Raw genomic sequence first — 19,974 nt, forward strand, 5'->3', positions numbered from 1 at the left:
ACCTGCTGACTGTGGCAATGAACATGACTAAGGTCACCGTAACAAACACAGACATTTAAACAGTCTATCTGGTCTGACTGAACTTTCTTATTTTTTTAGTTACAAATAGCTAAAAATGGCTCTTATAAATACACAGCATTGTGCAAATGTTTTAGGCAGCCATAAAAGTTGTTTACAAAAATGTATTTTGGGAGTAACTGTGTTTTTGCCAATAAAAACATTATGCAACATTAGAATACATACAGATATAAATAAATAAAGTAAAATCACTATATAGCATTTGAGTAAGCACAAGTGAACAGTAATACAGCTAAATGTAACAAAGATTGTTTGTTTAAGTTATTGATATGATGGTTAAAGAATACAGTTAGAACTTAAGTGCTTCTTCACTTCTTGCTGCACTTCAGCCACTGTGTGGATTTGCTAATTTCGAGTAGCACACTTCATTTTATTAATTAGATTAACTAAGCAGGCCTGTCACAATTATCATATAATAACCTAATCACAATTATTTATGCTAATCAACAATAATTTCCCATAATTATTAGCTTTCACAGTTCTATGATGACATAACACACAGAATGTGAATTTGATGCATTTTCATCAGTTGAGGCAAACGCATGTAAGTAAAAGAAAGCAGAAAACATCTTGACATGTAAGAGATGTCTTGAGTCTTAAGAAACCAAAATTTCTAACTTCTGACTTGGTGCTATAAGACCTTTAGAGGGCAGTGGTGAGTAATGCTTGTTTATTTGAGCTTGTGCTATGTCTGGCATCAGCTGGGAGCTGCTAAGTATCTCCACCTAGGAAGCAAGACAGCTAATCAGTCAACCTGGTGGCCACTTCACCTTGTCCTTTAACAGCTGCATACAATAAACAAAAACAACAATTAAGTTGTAAATAGCCATCACTTATATGGTACTTAACTGGCAGATAAAGGTTCATGATCGTGACAGACTTTTTGGTATTGGAGGGCATCTGTAAATACTAGAGCCACACGTAAAACATAAATATATGTATAATGTAAAGATTCTATACTATTTCAAATAAAAGTTTTTCCTAGAACAGTATGTCCAAATGTAAAACCATTTATGAACCTTTATTTTCAAATTTTTTCAAATTTTTATTTTCAAATGTTTTTCTTCCTTTCTAAACCAAAACCAAAATATGATCCCACAGAAGAACCACTTTTAGTTGCTTAAAGAACCTTTCAATGGATTGAATCAATTTATGTAAATGAGAGGTCTGAGTGTGAAGAACCTTTAAGTTTACAGAACCTTCATGTAATGTACATGGTCTAAGAAGATCCACTAACTTGGTAAAGAACCTTTACATTCTTTGAAGTTTCTCTGACCCATTAAAAAGTTCTTCACACTCACAGATCTCATTTAAGAAACCAAAGGGCTCCCGAGTGGCGCAACCGTCTAATCGTTGGCCCTATCATCAGGAGATCGCGAGTTCGATCCCTGGTGATGCTACAGCCGTCCGTAGCCGGGAGTCCAAGAGAGCACAATTGGCCTCGCTCTCCCTGGGTGGGTAGGATGGCCCCTCCCTCTCCCCATCACCTAACGCGATGCTAGTCAGCGCAGGCGTCTGTTAGCTGACGTAACAGATCTGGCGGTTGGCGCTTTCCTCCGCGCGCGTTCCACTGTCCAATGACGTTGCATGGCTTCACAGTTCTCGGAGGAAGCCTGTGTTAGCCTTCGCCCTCTTAGCGTTGATAGTATCGTGTGGTTGGGGGAGTCCTTACTAGTGGGTGGAATTGGCGACGACTAAATTGGTAGATAATTGGGTTAAAATCCCCCCCCAAAAAAATAACAATAAAATAAAAAGAAACCAAAAGTGGTTCTTCTTTTGCTTGCAATAAATTCACATTACATTTACATTATAATTTAAGTACACTTTTCATTCTGCTCTAAAGTTCCCATTTCAGAGATACACATTCTTACAACAGCAACAATACACTTGTGCGTGTTTCAGCACCTGGATGCAGACTTAGTGGAGATCAGATGCGACTGAAAACATGTTTAATGCATCCAGTCACTACCTTCTTTCTTTAGAAACCCCTGAGCCCTCGCTTTAATCAAATCCTTTTGTTCCATACACTGTAACTGTAGCAGATCACACCTGTTCACATATCACATGAACAGTAGTTCGAGAGGCCCTTTACTGCATTAGAAGTTTGCTGGTGTGTCTAATTTGCTACTCTCACGGGGAATGGGATGTATGGCTTTAAGGACATCAAAATCTCCAGCAGATCTTATCTCAACAACTAAGTGCCCTATTTTCAGCCAGTAACACATCCTGCAACACAGGCCGAACATGTGCACAAGCGGACCAGGAGGAGGGGCAATGGAGCTTTTAAACGCAGAATACTTAGGTTTTTAATGGAGAGTTTTCTTTAACTGTGCAATGTAACTTAAGATTATGTTTAATATGACTTAAAATATACGTCTTGAGATCAGATATGGTTTAAATTAGCCCCTCAAACTGTAACAGCCTGCATGTGGGCCCATGCTTCAGTTCCTCTCTCTCCTAACTACACGGCTTACATAACAGCTTCATAGTAGTTACTGAATAATTTATGGTAGTTACTAAATAATAAGTCTTAAAGTTCACTGAAAAATGTACACAATTTTGCTTTTACACCCAAATTTGCTTCTTCAGTTTTAGTTTTGCAATGGAGCTACAAGGCTAACATAATTTAAGTCTATGTTACCCATAAATACAGTCCTATGCAAAGGTTTGGATAGCCCTGGTCAAATTACATGGTTTGTTGTGAAAACACATCCCCTACAGTAAACATACTTAAATATGGCAATTTTCTGCCAAGCCTTAAGCCTAGTCTTGGACTACACAGCATTTTATATGCAAATTCTCCATTAAAGCAAAATGTAGCCCAGGAATAGGCTTAATCCCTGTCTAGAAAACCTGATCCCATGGGTTTCATGAACAAGGATTAAGCCTAGGCTTGTCTAAACTGCAATGTCAACAGCGTTTCATCATTAAAAGTCCAGGCATATTCTTAATCTGGGTCTGGGAAACAATATTTCCTAAACTGTGTTAGGGATACACACACTCCTCCAAAAGTTGAGGGTTATGTCTTTACAAACTATGAAGAATTTAACCTTATAAGTTTGCACCTGGTAATTAGACAGCTGCTCCTTTCATTAACATCACTCAAATATAGACACAGACATAAACATATTAGGCCATTACACTGGCCATGACCCAATGCACTCCAGACAAAGCACAGAGCAGAGCCAGGACGGTAAAGACAGAAGCCTCTTCAGAGTGACCACACGCACATGCACACGCACACACACACACACGACAGAGTGTTTACTCTGACATAAAGTCAGACGGAGCAGATGAGAGCAGTGAGGTACATTCTGTCAGTCTGTCTCAAAGCCAGGCTCCAAATGCCAAATCCATTAGCTCAAAGTGAATTACAGAGCGGAGATCAGATATGAATAATCCCCTTTACAGGACCAGTGGAAATGGGAAAAGACCAGCCTAAAAACAACCTTTTAAGGCTGTTCTGTTACAGTTTTCAACTGCAAAACTAGCTTAGAGTTTAGAGACTTTGTATAGTGCTTGGTGAGATATTGTTTATACCAGTATACTGGACTTACAATATTGACAGATAACAAAGCAGTACGATAGATAGCAAAAATGTAGCTTACTGCAATGTATGGGAAAGTGTGTGCTTTATAACTGGGGATGCATAAAGGTATAAGAATCATATCAGAATTGATTCGGAATCGGATGATCGCGTTAACAAAATTAATGGTATCAAACAGATGTTTAGGTCAGAACGATATTTGATGCCGTATTTATTGTAATCCAGAAGAGCAGAATGTTTAGGTGACACTGGGCAACTGTGCTAAAATAGCTGCATTTCTTTCAATTTACTGCATTTGTAACACTACAAAAATATGCATGAAATTTCTCCACAATGTAAATCCAGGTATTTGTGGTCTTAATTTCTACATTTTATTAATGTTTACAAATCACCAACAGCATCAGCATATATACACATATCTTCCAGCCAGATTCCAAAATCAGTGCATACCTAAAATTAACATTAATAATACATAAAAATAAAATATATACACTGAGAAAAGCGATAAGAATACACTTAATTCAGACGTGTATTTCTTTTCCACATAAATAAATTATCAATATGATTTAGTCTTTTAGCTGAAAACTTTTGACAATTATTACACTGATGGAAATATTTAATTCATCTGTATTTCATGAATATACAAATGATGCAGGTCAATTCAACGTGTCACTTCGTTAAGTGTAGTCTGTTCTTTTCTGGAAATCAGATTTCGGTCTGGTTGATGTTTATAATACTGTGTAAGGTTTAAGAGGAGCAGAGCAGAATAAAACTGCCCAAACACAACAAGCAATAATACTATGAAAATCAAAGACCGCCCTGCATTGATTTAATTTCCAGTCAAAATGGCCATTAAGTACAATGTACTCATTTTTCAGCATCAGTGAAAAAGGCAGAAAGCATATGTTTGACAGTAAATTACACAGAAGCTTCAACAGCTAAATATAATATCACAGTTTTCAGTATTTAGTGTGTTTGTCCTTTGCCTTTATTAGAGCTTCAATTCTTGTTGAGAGGCTTGCTTTCAGTTTTTCAAAGAAATCTGCATGGATATTTCTCCACACCTCCAAAGTTCACACAATCCAAGTCTATCGTTTTGAGAACACCAGCAGCTTCTTTGTTTCATCTCAAATTTTTCTTCTTTTTTTGTTTATTTCTTTTTCTCAGAAACAGCACAGTTACACATCCTTTTAAATCTGTAGTGCTGACTTGTCTTCTCTCAGTGGAAGGATGGACAGAAACACCTGGGGATTTTCTTAGATCTAAACCAGGAGTGGAGCTTGATTTACTCCTTTCTCTCAAAGATGAAGGCCTTCAATGCTTTTTTTCTCATTGTGACAGTTTTGGAGTCCCATTTTCTCTGTGTCTTTTAATATCTAATATCTAGATAATAATAATTTTTCTTTCTTTGCCTTCCTTCTTCCTCATGCTATACCTAATCTCCTTAAAAATATCTCATAAAAATGAATCACTTGTAATTAATAGGTGTTTTTACTGGAATTTAAATAAATGAATAGTGATCTCTGACACTGCCGTATGTCAGGTTTGAAAGACACTCCTTTATCACAGAGTAGCAGTGCAGGAAATTCATTAACTTAATTAAGGCAATTTTAAACATCACCTGATACTGCGACACATTTGTAAAATATCATGATATTTCATTTTAGCTGCGCTGCCCAGCACTAGTTCTGGATCACACAAGGTTCTACTTTTAGCAATGCTTTGCAATTGCTTTGTAACAGGCCTAGGAGAGTACAACAGTCCATAGTACAAGGGGCAACTTCAGTGTTATCAATGAATCAGTGCATACAGTTGCAAAGGAGCAAATCATTAACAAAAAAGCTTTTCAGCATATCATAGATAACCTCTTCAATCCTTTATGTGGGCTATTGCATTATATTCAAAAGCCTTCAAGTGCAGGTTCTTGAGCGGCAACAGTTTGTGCAAGAGTGAAACGAGAGACGACTCAAGCTCATACCCTCTCCCAAATGTGTGTGTGTATGTGTGAGTTTATGTGCGTGCATTCGTGTGTGTGTGTGTGTGTGTGTGTGTGTGTTAAAGTGAGTGTCACTTTAAACCAACTTTCTCAAGTGCAGTTTGGCCCGTCTGTGCAGCCCTGTCTAGGAGGAGCCCACGCAGCCTTTGATACAGAGCCAGACAGTGGCTTCAGGGGTGTCTGAGAGACGCTGTCACTTTAAGCAATTAACTTTCCCTTTAAAGGCTCCCTAATAAAACTGACAGCTGCAGACTTTCACAAAGGGACCAATCACCTCCTCTGAAACACAAAACTGCAGCGCCGTAAACCAGGCTGGTCCTCTTTTATTGGGGTGGTCCTGAACACCTCCGACCTTACAATGCGAGCTTATACTTCCCACTGACGCCCATGGACTTGGATCTCTCTGAAGAACGTGCCAGCTCCACACTCAGAACGGACGTATAAGAATATGAGGATATATAATAAAGCTATATGATATATGAAACCATAATACTTAGGAAAGTTGTCATGATACATAATATGTTACAATATTTCTTTTTTCTGGCATATGATAAGTCAGAACAGACAAAACAGTGCCACATTTAAAAAACATAGCACCAAAAACTATGAATAAAATTGCACTAAATCCAATTAAACAGGACTAATTATACTCTTTTTATAATCAAACACGCAGCTGAGACGTGTGTTTAAGTACTGATGATATCCACAATATACTCAGAAAAGCATTTAGCCTATTGTAACATAATTCATCACCATAATGATAAATATTGTCATATTGCCCAGCCCTATGATAACATTATAAGAATAATAATGTAATAAATCACTTTTTTTATTATTATTTTAAAAGTGTCAGCTGCCCTGTACATTGTATGAACATTTCATGACCAATGGAAATGGACCAAAATGACCTGTTACATGGATATACATTGAGAGTTAATCCTCTTATTGTCTTCTCCTGTAAAGTTATAATTTCTGAAATACAAGGTCTAGTTAACTACAACAGAGACAAAATGTTAGCAAAGCTGCTCAGTAATTACACAGAAATTAATGACAGATGTCATTTTTTAATATAAATCACTGCACTTTTATTGGTAGAATATAATAAAATGATAAAAGGCACTTTCTAAATCTAACTGCAGTTCATTTTAAACCTGTCCAGACCACGCTGTAAAGCAAACTGAGGAGCATTTGTCCAATTCATTACCAAAATTTGAACTGCTTTACTGATTACAAGCACCCCGTATCATCGACAACGACTGCTTATCAAGTCTCGATCCACTCCTTTGAAGCAGCTGGCGTTTGTTCAACGATTATTACCACAGCCAGGCCTGCTGATGATCGCTGGAGAACACAGTGTTACAGCTGAAAACTCTCACTCAGCTCGGAGGACTGGAGGAGACTTTCCTCTTCTCCACCAACCAGTCCCATCAACACAGTAACCTTACAGTAGCCCGGACGTTTTAGAGAAGAACTGAAGCGTGTTTTGGAGGAATGGAGTGACAAATCTTAAGAGAAGAGTACGGTAAACTTCAAATCTCACACAGAGACATCGCCAAGTTACCAAGCAACATCAGACCAAGAACGAGGCGAATCAAAAAAGCCTAAAACAACAACAATAATAATAATAATAATAATAATAATAATCATAATATCATCATCATCATCATCATCATCATCATCATAATGCTTCTCGTCACATGAAGCTTAAGTCAGCTTCTTATTCGCCAGCTTCTAGTTTGAATTTTCCCGTTCCACCTTAAATGCTGCAGCGCTTACATTCTGGCGCCCGTAACTGCTGCACCATTTAAGGTGGAACGGGGAAATTCGAACAAGAAGCTGGCGAATAAGAAGCTGACTTCAGCCTCGTTTCGACACTGAGTAAAGGTAAATTGAAATGGTATAAGAGTATGAAAATGTGAACGTAGAGACAAACGTCAACATTTAACGTTAGCACAAACTGCTTAAGAGAATACGACAAGTCTCACAACGTCCTCAGAGCTCATGTAGCACTTCTCTGTAACAAACCAAGCCAAACTGTTTGAAGTGTTTGAGGGTCCAGCCTCATGCAAAAACAGCCCCTCATGACATTATACTGTCCAGATATCGTTAATGGAAACCACATTTCCCGAAAGCCAAACTTACCTAAAGACAAGAAAGGTTTGGTTTCCATGTTAGCTCATGCCAGCTAGCGTTCCGAGCAGATAGCAACACGCTCCTCACGAGACTTGACGGAGAGTTGAATCCAGCAGGAACCACCGCAAGCCTTGAATTCCGCTGTCAAAACGCACTTACTAGCAGGGCTGAAGTCTCCACTTCACTCAGCTCCATCCAGTCTGCTCGTAGTGCGCTCAGTCCGACCCACTATCTACCGCGCTGAGTAGCCGGGGCCCATTTCAGGGGGAACTCCGAGCAGCGCCCGCGCATGCGCAGTGGCCGAACGGCTACAAATCCTACTATTCAGGGGCAAGAAAGACCCTCCTTCTTTACACGTGCTATTTTCTTAACTGCATGCTTAAGAAAACATGGAAAGTTAGGAAAAAATGTAATTCTTTCATAATTTTAACCTTAGCCTGACACTAGCCTCAAGGCCTATACACACCTAGTCCAATTTTTACAGAAAGTTTTGAAAACCAAGATAATCCATATCATCTTTCACGTCGAGTATTAAAGTGATGGACATCGATGCTGTGTACATTTTTAATCAGAGCCTGCTTGATTTTCTCTGTTGTTACCGTTGCATTAAAAGTCAGGCTGACCAATCCAATCAGAGCTTCGTTGTCATGGTTGCAACTCAAACAAGCATGCATCAACATGTCGGAGTGGCTTAGCAGAGCACAAAAGCTAATAAGACGAGCTATGATAAACTGTCTATAAAAATGCAGAGGTTAAGGAAAAATATGCCTGCCCACAGCTGAAAGGCTGGAGAATGGTGGTGAGTACGCTATAGCAACTCTGTAAGGTCGTTTTTCAGTTTATCTAGGTGCATCCTAGTCTGTTCATTCCCACGAAGAACTGCGAAATATGAGCGTTCCTCACTGATCAATGATCCTTTTTAATAAGAGGAGCAACAAGTAGAAGCAGAGCCCCAAATTCCCACAAACATACGAAAATACCTTTAGAATCAGTCGCCATACGGCTTGTATGAAGCGAACCTCCCCATGTTGGTGTCTTAAAAGAAAAGCAGTTAATGAATCCTCGCTGCCACTCAAAAAATCGTTTTCTTTTTTTTCTTCCATCTTCTTCCCACGTTTTCAGAGAGTTTAGACAAAACAACTCTCAGACTTAGTGTGAAGGTCACCCTACGTTACAAATCGCATCTGTTTTTTTTTTTGTCCAAAAATTGGTGTGAACAGGCCTTTAGACTGTAAGAGTTAACAAGGTAAGCCACTAAAACTGTAACATCTAACGCTGTCATTGAGTGCTAAGTAGATTCAATTTAATAACTGGTTAATACAAATAAATTTAGATTCAAATTCAAAATGTATCTGACAGTGTTTTTGACATAATTTAACAATTGAACAAATTTAGCATAATGTGGGTAGGCCACACTATAAACCGACCTATAGCCTCCATATCAAAAATATATAAAGATTTCTCAAGAGAACATTTAAAAACCTCTTAAGGAGTTTTCTCTTTTGTTTTTTTGAAAATTGCATTTAAGAACACTCTTAATTGTTTTTGTCTTAAAATCCTTTGTACGTGTTTTGCTTAGGAGAGTTTTGTGAATCTGGGCCCTGCACTGTATCACTGTATCCTTCAAAAAGGAGCCATTCTTCATTTTGTTGCTATCAGGACAAAACCTGGCATCTCCATTTTTGTCATTTTTTGTTTTTATTATTATATAATTTGGTAACACCAGCTGCCCTTTACAGTGTTTGAAAATTTCACAATGAATGGGCCTGTAGAAATGCTTCAAAATTACATGGAAAAATTTGTCTTGACTTCCATTTTGAGTAATGGAGGTTTTTTTTCCATCTCCTGAAACCTTGCCATGGTTGGAAAGTGTTCTAAGAGAATTCTTCTAAAACTATAAAAAGTAACTGTATTCTGAAAATAGCCATTACAAAATGTAACTTGGGCTGAGTAAAATTGTGTAATTTAGAAGAACTATGTTCAGAATAACTGTGCAGAATAACTGTGTTCTGATGTATTTCCAATACCTGTATTCCATTACATCCCAACCCTGTGTTCACACAGCTAGTTTAAAGCCTAGAGTAGAGGCTGTTACTGCAGCAAAGAGAGGATCATCTCACTAGTACTACTTTTGAGAAACACTGGATGAGCAGGTGTTTATGCGATTTTGGACATGTAGAGTATGCAAATAGAAAAGGACCTTTTTAAAATGTGTTTATTTGTGACTTTATTAAATTCCTTTAATTTTTTAAAAATAAGTTTTCATTTGAAATTTAGTAAAAAAAATTCTGCAAAACTCAACTATGTTACTTTTGACTTCATGTCTTTTTAACGTTTTTTGTCACAGGCTTTTACTGTCATGTTGTATTGATCACTTTTGTACTGTCATTTTATAACTACAGTAAAAGCATTGTAAACGATTCTGATAAATATATTTAACCATATATATATATATATATATATATATATATATATATATATATATATATATATATATATAATTTTAATGTATATATTTATTTATTATCCTGTTTAACTCCATGGACCTGTATGTGGGTGCACACTGCAATTCCTATTCTAATTACTTAGAGTAATTCCATAGCAGTTATTGAACAATAAGTCTTAAGATTAATAACTTCACAATAAGTCACAGAATGATCAGTGAGGGTTTGATTTCTCAGAGGGTCTACATAAAGGCATGCAAAACAATGGAAAATAAACAAAAGGTGTGCTGACATAAGCACTGTTTTGTTGAAAATGCCAGCACAGCAAAGTATCAGTAGGGTTAGCTTTTGTGCCTTCTGAAAAATAATAATACATTTATTCATTTTCTTTACAGGTCCATCGGAAGTGAGATGGGTCTTCAGCAATGTGCTTGCCCCACATATGGTTCTGCTGCTCTCTTAGAGGCCTATAAAAAACTGCATGTTCTTTTTCCTTTTTTGCTGAGTGTGTGAGCATATAGCTGCAATATGCTGCATGAAATTCATAATTAATTAATGCTCGCTACACATTAAAGATCAAAAAACAGTCATGGGCATTATGCAGTGAACATTGAAGTGAATTTAAATACGTGAGTGTTCAGTGAATGTGCTGATTTTGCATGTGAGCATTCACAGGGGAGGGTGGCATGCTTGAAAATTCAATTTGCATTTTATATAGGAAGTAATAAAGAATTCCAAAAATGTTTTATTCAGGCCGCAAAGTGGCTATGGGTTTTGTAACTAGTGATGCAAATTTTGCCTTTATGATAATCACTATGATGAAGTGTTCATTTATACTTGTGGCTGTTACAGCTACATAGTCATGTACAGATAGATACAGCATAGTTAAAGCAAAGAAGAGTGAGAGAGACAGGCAGACAGAGGAAGAAAGAGAGAGAGAGAGTACTTGAAACCCACAAGACTGTCTCCTTACAGAATACCAATGAGCCTAGGGATATGTCTCGCTACGGCACACGCTTTCTTATGCGCTGTCACATGCTCTCCTCACACAGCTACATGTGCTCCTTAACAATGTGTGCACTATAAAACGGAGAGGAGCAATTAGCTCCACTCAAGCTGCCATTATCTTATTAATAGCCCTGTCATATCTTCAGGAAATTAGGTCAGGATCATCTTGCACTCTCTTTGCATGCTTAAGATACAGGCGGCCTTCATGTGCTTCTTCAGTGGTCGAGGAGTCACTTGACATTGAGAGAATCCGCCCTGTGCTGCAGCTGTGCTGCTACAGGCAAAGCAAGATTTGAATCTAATCTGCCCTGGTTCTACAGAATGATGCTGTATAAGAAACACTTTAGGTTCCTTAAAGAAACTTTCAGTAGGTCCTTCAAAGAACCATTGTTGAAATGAGGTATGTGAGAGTGAAGAACCTTTTTAAAGTTCAAAGAACACATAGTGTAAGGTTCTATACCAATTGCAGGTTTACCCAGAACAATACATCCAAGGCAAGAAACATTGAGGAACATTTGTTTTAAGTGTGTTGTGAAGAGATGTTTTTCTCCTTTTCTAAACCAAAACTAAAGTTCGTTGGAGGGATTCCATAGAAGAACTATTTTTGGCTCCTTAAACAACTGTCCAATGGAGGGACTAAAAAAAGTATAATTTAAAGGTTCTATACCTATTGAAAGTTCAGCCTAGAACCATATGTACAAGCCAAGAACCATTCAGGAACCTTTATTTGAAAGAGTGTAATAAGGGATATCGTTCTCCAAACTCTTAAAATAAAGAATTCAAAAAGGATTCATTGGAGTAATGCCGCTGAAGAACCACTTTTGGTTCCCCAAAAAACTTTCAAAAGATGGATATGTAAAGAACCACTTTTGTAAATTACATGCGTCATTTGAGTGTGGGATACCTTTACAAAGATTAAAGAATCTGCACATAATGTAGTTCTACATTCTTCAAAATAAAGGGTTCTTTAGGGTTCATTACATGCTGCAATAGATGTACCACTTTTCGGTCTATAAAGAATCTTTCAGTGTGTGGTTCTTTAGGCAACCAATTTTGTAAATGAGGTGTGCAAGCATGAAGAAGCTGTTGTAGTTTAAAGAACATCTACATAATATAAAGGTTCTAGGAAGAAGCTTTAATTTGGTGAAGGACCTTTACATTTTGTGAAGATTCTTTAAGCCTGTAAAATGTTCTTCACACTCATAAGTCTCTTTTTCAAAGATGTTTCTTTGGGGAACTAAAAGTGCTTCTTTTATGGTTTCAGCAGAGAACCCTTTGTGGTATCTTTTTTTAGTGTATACTGATTGGAGGTTTTTCATAGAACCAAACATCCATAGAAAGACCCATTTAGTAGCCTTTATTTTTAAAAGTGTACACTTTACGAAAAAGATGTTTCTTCAGGGGTATACCTTTTTGGAAAGGGTTCTATATAGCACCAGAAAAAATCTCTTCTATTGTTACAATCTTGATATAACAACAGCAGAACCGTTTTTGGTGCTACATAGAACCCATTTCATAAAGATTCTACATAGAATCATATACAACACATTCTACGTCAATCTGGAGAACCATTTCACCATGCAAAGAATCATTTTCTCATGTAAATGTTCCTTTGAGTATTCATGGTTCTATACAGAGCCATTGTCTTTACTGAAGAACCCTTGAAGAACCGTCTTTTTTAAAAGTGTGCTTATGTGTGGATGTTGTCCTCCCTTTGAACCCAAAGAATCAAAGGTGCCAAAAACGTTTCTTTAGAATGATGGCATAGAAGAACCTCTTCTGGCTCCCTAAAGAACTTTTCAATGGATGGATGTTGTAAGGATCAATTTTGTAAATACGATGTGGAAGAACCAAGTGTGAGGATCCTATTAAAGATTAAGCAACGACTGCAGAACATAGCAGTTCCACACCAATGGAAGGTTCCTAAGTCCAAGAACTCCAGAACCATTTGAGTCCATCCATTGAAAAGTCCATAGAAGCCAAGAACCATTTAATGTATTAGTGATCTCACTCTAAAAATGCTTGAACGATCCCCTCCCTGGTAACACGTGTTCAAACAAAGTACTGTAATATTAGAGGCTGAACAGTCTTTTTCTAATGTTTAATGTACAGTTCACTTCAGAGCTCCACAGCGTTGGGCAGCCTGTTGTGACCAGGCAGGCATGGCTGGGAAAACGAATGAGAAGAGAGTCAGAGGTTACAACAACAGCCTGCAAGGCTCTGAGCCCAGCCTCACTTTTCAAACGACATCCTCTGAGGAGAACACCCCACCAAGAATGACTACAAGCTCTGCTCAGATCGAACCTCCACTCCCAGAAGGCAAGTAGGTTCAGACCATTCCCTCAAATACGATGTGCTTCCTCAGATCACAGTGTGGTCTGCGGAAGTCATAACTTGTCTGAAAGTTTCTTAGCTCAATCTAGCTGTGATTTATAGGCTGAGTTATTTCATCCTCTTCATTAAGATTAATGGCTGACTCTGAACCCTGTCACGTTTTACATCTGAATGTAATAAGCCTTTGTTTCTTTTTGTCCAAATGTAAATGTTTATCTGTAACATGCATGTTCAAGAAGCTAGAGGCGAAATTGTAGCATTGAAAAATGAATGATGAGTCTAATGAATGTACACAACATACTGTCTGTGTTCTAAGAAAACTTTGTTTCTCTTTAACTTAAAAAAAAACTTAAAAACTATCTTAATTTTAAGGTGCACTCTTAAAAAAGATGGTTATTCAGGGGTTCTTTAGTAAAGAAAAATGGTTCTAAATAAACTTTGAACACTCATAGAACCCTTTGCATGATTAAAGGGTATTGTGAAAGGGTTGTTTAGATTGATGGACAATGTGTTGTATATGGATCTTCCCAAAATGGGTTCTTCTATTGTTGATGTCAAGCTTGATACAATAGAAAAACCCTTTTTGGTGCTATATGGAACCTTTTTCAGAAAGCGATCTACAGCACTTTCTCCATCAATGTGAAGAACACTTTCACAACAAAATAAACCCTTTACTCATGCAAAGGGTTCCTTGAGTGTTCATGGTTCTATATAGAACCATTTTCTTTACTAAAGAACCCTTGAAGAACCATCTTTTTGAAGTGTGAACGTTAATGTAATTGGATTTATTTCACATAATTTTGGCTGAATTTGGCTCCTTATATGCCAACTCCTTATTCCAGTTTTCGGTTCCGTCTTAAATGGTGGAACAGAAAATTCAAATAAAGAGTTGGCGAATAAGAAGCCCACTTCAGCCTTGTTTCTTTTGGTCCACTCTTCATAAAATATTCATGCAATGTAAAGGGCAACTAGGATTTTCAGACAGTATTAGAAAAACAGCAGAAAATGGAAAAAAAAACAGTGACATGATTTTGGTATGAGAGCAACAATATGCTGGTCTATTGTGTATATAATCAGATCTGAGTTTGCACAGTTAATGTTCACATTCCTCAGCAGGGATCAGGAACCACCAGCGGCCCTGAGGTCAACCTTCTGTTAACTCATACACTGTGGGAGGGGTCGGGGGGCATGAAGAGGAAGAGGGAGAAATACAAAGTATAGACAAACAGTTTCATATTGACTTTGACCATTGAAAATCTGCTGATAAGCACAATTCACAGTTAAGTATTGTTGAAAAAACTAAATGATTAACAAATTACATGTATATATACAACAGGAACCAAAGGTCTGAGAGCACTAGTGAAAATTCCTCTATTGTGCATTCTGTTGTAATTTAACACAATATTTTTCAATGCGAATAATATATTTAGCCTAACAACCTGAGTGAAAAGTAGAATCTTTTAAAGTTTTGCATGAATTTCAGAATTTCTAACTATGTGTCCCTTAGTATTTGCACACAGGCTGGCACAGACTCTGATCACTAACATAAACAAAAAACTTCTGATGAGCAGATCAAATCCAGCTGAGAGCTGTCTGAACTTCAGTGGAAGAAAAAAGACACAAAAAACATTTTATACAAAAATTTGCTTGAACTTGAATTGTGGAAATATTGCAGAATCTTGAATATTTCTTCTTCATTTTACTGGTTGCAACTTTTCTGTGTTTTAAAAAAAAACGTTCTGTTGTTTATTTGTGGAATTAAATGAAAACAATCATAGTTTTTTAAAGTGGTCTCAGGCTTTTGGACCCCACAGTACATGTACAAAAACATTTTATATTAAGTGATATTGCAGATGAGTGAAGCAATAGCTTGGCAAAAAATCAATAATGCTAAGAAACCTAACAAATAATGGAAGCTTATAGGAACATCAATTAGCATCATGCGAGCTGCATCTATGCGTCAAGTAGTCAAAGGGAAATTCTATTGATTTTTTTTCTAAAATTATTGCTTAATTGAATTGTTCAGATGTAAACAAAGACATTCAGGGTGGTTTAATGTAAGTCAATGCATTTTAGAGAAACAGCCACTCGATTTCTTAACAGTGGTGGTGATAGGAAACTGGGGTTCAATGCAAATATAGCCGTATTATTGACTATACAAAATAACCAGTTAACTTAAACATGTCTTGTGAGTTTTTTTGTACTGGTAAAAGTAAAATCAGGATCAATCTGAAAAAAAAAAAGATTTATTTGGGGTCTATTTTGCCTTACAAAGATCTCCATGTACCCCTCCACTGTAAATGTGATTAAAAAATATGTTTTAGGCTAAAACGTTATCGCAGAACTATTGGAAAACAGTGTTTCACGCATCAGACAGGATATTCATAACTATTTTGTGTAATAATTTTGTGTGATATAGCTATTAGAGGCTACTTAATTATGCATAAATTTTGAAAAATTAATGGATAATGGATCTCCCCTTTATGTAATCTCATAAAGACTTGTACATGGTGTCTCATACTGTGTGTATACATCTTAAACCCTGAATTGTGTCCATACTTTTTCCATTACTTGTTAGCTACAACAGCCTCGTAGCTCCAGTGCAAAACTGAAGATGCAAATTTTAGAGACAACAGAAATATCTCAGCTGATCTACAATTGGGGCAAAAAAACATGTAAAATCCCATTTTTTGCCTTTAAACCTGTGATGAGTAATATTTTACTCTTTCTCTCAGTTATTCTTTCGCTCACATTCTTCATAAAAGGCAAAATCTCTCGCAGCTGTAACTTTAATCCTAATCAAACACAGAGCGAAGGACTTCCATCAAAGCCGAGTGTCCAGCAGGTGATAAACCGGAGCTCAGCCACGACCGCAGGGCAGCGTGTTCACAACAGACAAATTGAGATATGGCTTTCTGACTGATCTCTCAGGGATCAACGCCAAGTGCAGGGGGACAGGGGCCATGATTTAGTACGTCTCACTCGCTCTCCCTCTCCACTGGTCAGCCACCGTGGAGGAAAGAGAGGGGCAATCAGCCTCACCATAAATCTCCACACTTCCTTCTACTTCAAGGGAATGCCCCCCAGTGCACAGCTCATTAAACCTGTTTTCCACTGGACACGCACACACACAGTCTCAACAGAGAGGTCACTGTTTTAACGCAGGTTTTTGTTTCTTTTGGGCTTCTATGAGAAAAAGGTGGGATGCTTTTAAACACTGAAAAAATAAAAAAAAATGCTCAGATTATCAACATCAAATAATTTGTAGTCATATGTAAAACCCAGTAATTCCATTCTCTGATTTTTATTTAAATAAATACCTTTTGTATGAATGTATAAACATTTAATGATGAATGGACCAAAAGAAATGGCCTAGAATGGATTTTTCTGCTTTTTTCTTGTGATACAAGATTGTATCACAAAAGTAAAAGACAAAACAAGCAAGCTGTTGATCAAAGTTGCTGAAAAGCAAAATGTTAATCAGTTCAAAAGGGTGAAATAAAACCATAAAGATATTTAGGCTGTAAAGAAGAGGTTTGCACAATATTTACTCTTGTATATCCGTACACTTTTATTGAGCCCTAAATCCACATCTAGCAGACAGCTGTGCTAAATTTATGTCATGATGTCATTGGTAAACAGAATCGCTGCAAATAAATCATTACATTTCAAAACCTTCTTTTTACATTTACGTTTTACACTGTTTAAAAATGCCAGCTGAACAATTTTTGATGAGCGAACCAATAGATATGGTCCAAAAAATGGACTCTTCACATATTACATTAAAATTAAGAATGCTTTATTTGTGCTATTCACCATGGTTGAAGATACAGACAGTGACAAATCAGGCTTGGCTGTAGATCAGTTACTGATCACTCCAGTAAGTTTTAGGGGGCCAAGCACTACAGCATTTTCTACAGAGCAGCGGAGCGTAATGAGTGTGTAATGATGGAGTGAAGCGTGGCTGACTTCTCCACAGCCCCGGATAGCTGGCACACGCTCTCCATGTTTGCATCTCCATCGCCTCGTCCAGATGGTCAACTCGCTGTGAACTCCCCGGGCTAGCAGCAGCGAGCAGCATGCCTGTTATTTCACTGCTGCCCCTATCAGACGCTGAGAGACGGCGAGCAACCAGCGGTGAGGAGACGAGAGCACTGAGGAGACGAGAGCGCTGAGGAGACAACACACACACACACACACACACACACACACACACACACACACACACATAAAACCACAGGGTCCAGCTCTGACCACAAACTCTTGATGGCACATCTGCTTTTCATTAACATCTCTCTCCCTCTCTCTCCCTCTTTCACTGACACACACACACACACACACACACTACACATTCACAACAACAGTCTGCTTCTGCTCAAAGTGCTGTCAACAACCAGGACTTTCACAGGACGTCAACACACACACACACACACACACACACACAGAGAGAGAGAGAGAGAGAGAGAGTACGAACAGACAAAGAGTGTGAGAAAGAGAGTATATAGACAAAGACAGGGATACAGTATAAAGACGGAGAGAGAGAGAGAGAGAGAGAGAAAACACAGAGAGTAGAGAGATAGAAAAGACAAAAAGACAGAAAGAAAAGCAGAAAGATACAGAGATTAGAGAGAGACAAAATATAGAGAAAGAATAGAGAGAGAGAATAGAAAAGAAGAGAGAGACAGAGAGAGACAGAGAGAGTGGAGAGTGGGGTAAACAAAAGGGTGCCATATGGAATGGGTGTTCAGAAAGCCACCTGGCTCTACGATGTTGAAGCCAAGACTGGAGTGTGAACGAGCTGCCTTTAAGTAGACAGAGCACAAATGAGACAAACTGGACTTCACTGTCATCACTATCTGACCTAATGCAGACATGATACACTGAGATATGCATATTTATTGAAGATAATACAGTGATCCAGTGTTTTTTTAGCTCAGCAAATAGAAGCCAAGTTGTTTTACTATACTATAAATATGTAATTACACAATAATATGATTATTAGTTAATTACATTTATGAATTACATTAAGTAAAAAGTAATATAAGACCATAAAACAGAATCAACAAGCAAACTGACAAATATGTTGTATATTCATACTGGTTTGATCATTGTTATTATTGCCATTTCTCTATACTCTTTGAATGTAATCACACAATTACAATATTGATTATATAGTAAATAAATACTAGTAAAGCAATACATTTAAATACAATTTAAAAATGTTCAGCTTTTTTCCCAATTTGTTTTGAATGTCATCAAATAAGAAACACATATGTGGTCAAGAAACTGGATCTTTCTAGGAATTGTGTCAGGGGTCCAATAAAGATTTTAGTGGCCTTGGTTGTTGCAGGCCTCCCTGTGCCATGAGCCCCCAGTGTCATTGCCCCCCTGCACCCCCAGTAGTTACGCCTGTGGGTGTGAAATGAATGATATCAAATTACAACATGCTTTTCCTATTAATGATAGCTGTATCTTAAGGCTTAACCTACAAGCTTAGTCTTTACTTATTAATCTTAAGACTTTATTAAGATTATTCTTTGACTATAATAAATTGTTTAGTAACTACTATAAAAGTAGTATATACGTTATAAGAGTAATGGCTTGTATGGGCTGTATACAGGTTCTGTATTCTTGCTTTGTCCACGATTTAATTGCTGTTTGATAAACACCATTAAAACCCTTCTGTGTTTACTATCGTCTCACATGCTTTATTTAAAGATGTCCCAGCCTTGCAGCGGCTTCATCAGAGCTTTACAGCCTGTCGTTCCTCACGGGCTCCTTTGGAGGGCCCCTTTGCTGAGATTCTGCCATTTTGTAATACTTTGGAGAGAGCACAGTCAGGCGAACTTCACCCGAGAGTGGGTCAGAGTCAGGTCAGCTCATAGGCACCCCACTGCCATCAGGCCAGGAGACCACGCTGCCCCTCACCTTCTATTACTCCATACAGTGAGCATTCTTACACTGGAGACTGGGATTCATACAGAACACTACAGTGGTGCTTTAGCGCGAGCACAGTGATGAGAGTCTGCACTGCTTTACTGACCGCATCAAGACTCACTGCCAATGATTAGTCCATCAGGGTAAAGCGATGATAAAGAAGCCTGTCAGTCTGTCTATCACAGTTATGCTCAATGTTGTGTAGAAATATGAACAGTGAAAATAAGACATTGCACAGATCCAGATGAAAAACTGAACGGAGGAAAGTCAACTGCCTACATGTCTGAGCTCTCACTAATGGGGCTGATGAAGGACGAATGAAACAGGATCTGGCTATTGCATTTCAAGTGTTTTTCTCATTGCTATTTTCATTCAATCGTCTCAGCATTTAAGAGCACTTTCTGAAGCCACAAAGATATCGGTTGTTTTTAGGTTTTAAATAAAAGATGTAGATGTTCTCAATGACTGCAAAAGTGCAAGAATAGGAAAATATCTGT

The 19,974-nt window shown here is 37.7% G+C and overlaps 1 protein-coding gene across 2 annotated transcripts in view; it reads right to left on the minus strand.

Moving 5' to 3' along the window:
- Positions 1-7,994, minus strand: part of rxrab (retinoid x receptor, alpha b) — a 65,994-nt gene extending 58,000 nt beyond the window's left edge. For both annotated transcript variants that reach the window (XM_036597992.1, XM_036597991.1), the window contains exon 1: positions 7,764-7,994. In XM_036597992.1, coding sequence (XP_036453885.1) covers positions 7,764-7,791 — 28 coding nt within the window. In that variant the 5' untranslated portion in view covers positions 7,792-7,994. The remainder of the gene's footprint in view (positions 1-7,763) is intronic.
- Positions 7,995-19,974: the final 11,980 nt, after the last annotated feature.

The sequence above is a fragment of the Colossoma macropomum genome, unplaced genomic scaffold, assembly GCF_904425465.1.
Source record: "Colossoma macropomum unplaced genomic scaffold, Colossoma_macropomum, whole genome shotgun sequence".
Classification (NCBI taxonomy): domain Eukaryota; kingdom Metazoa; phylum Chordata; class Actinopteri; order Characiformes; family Serrasalmidae; genus Colossoma; species Colossoma macropomum.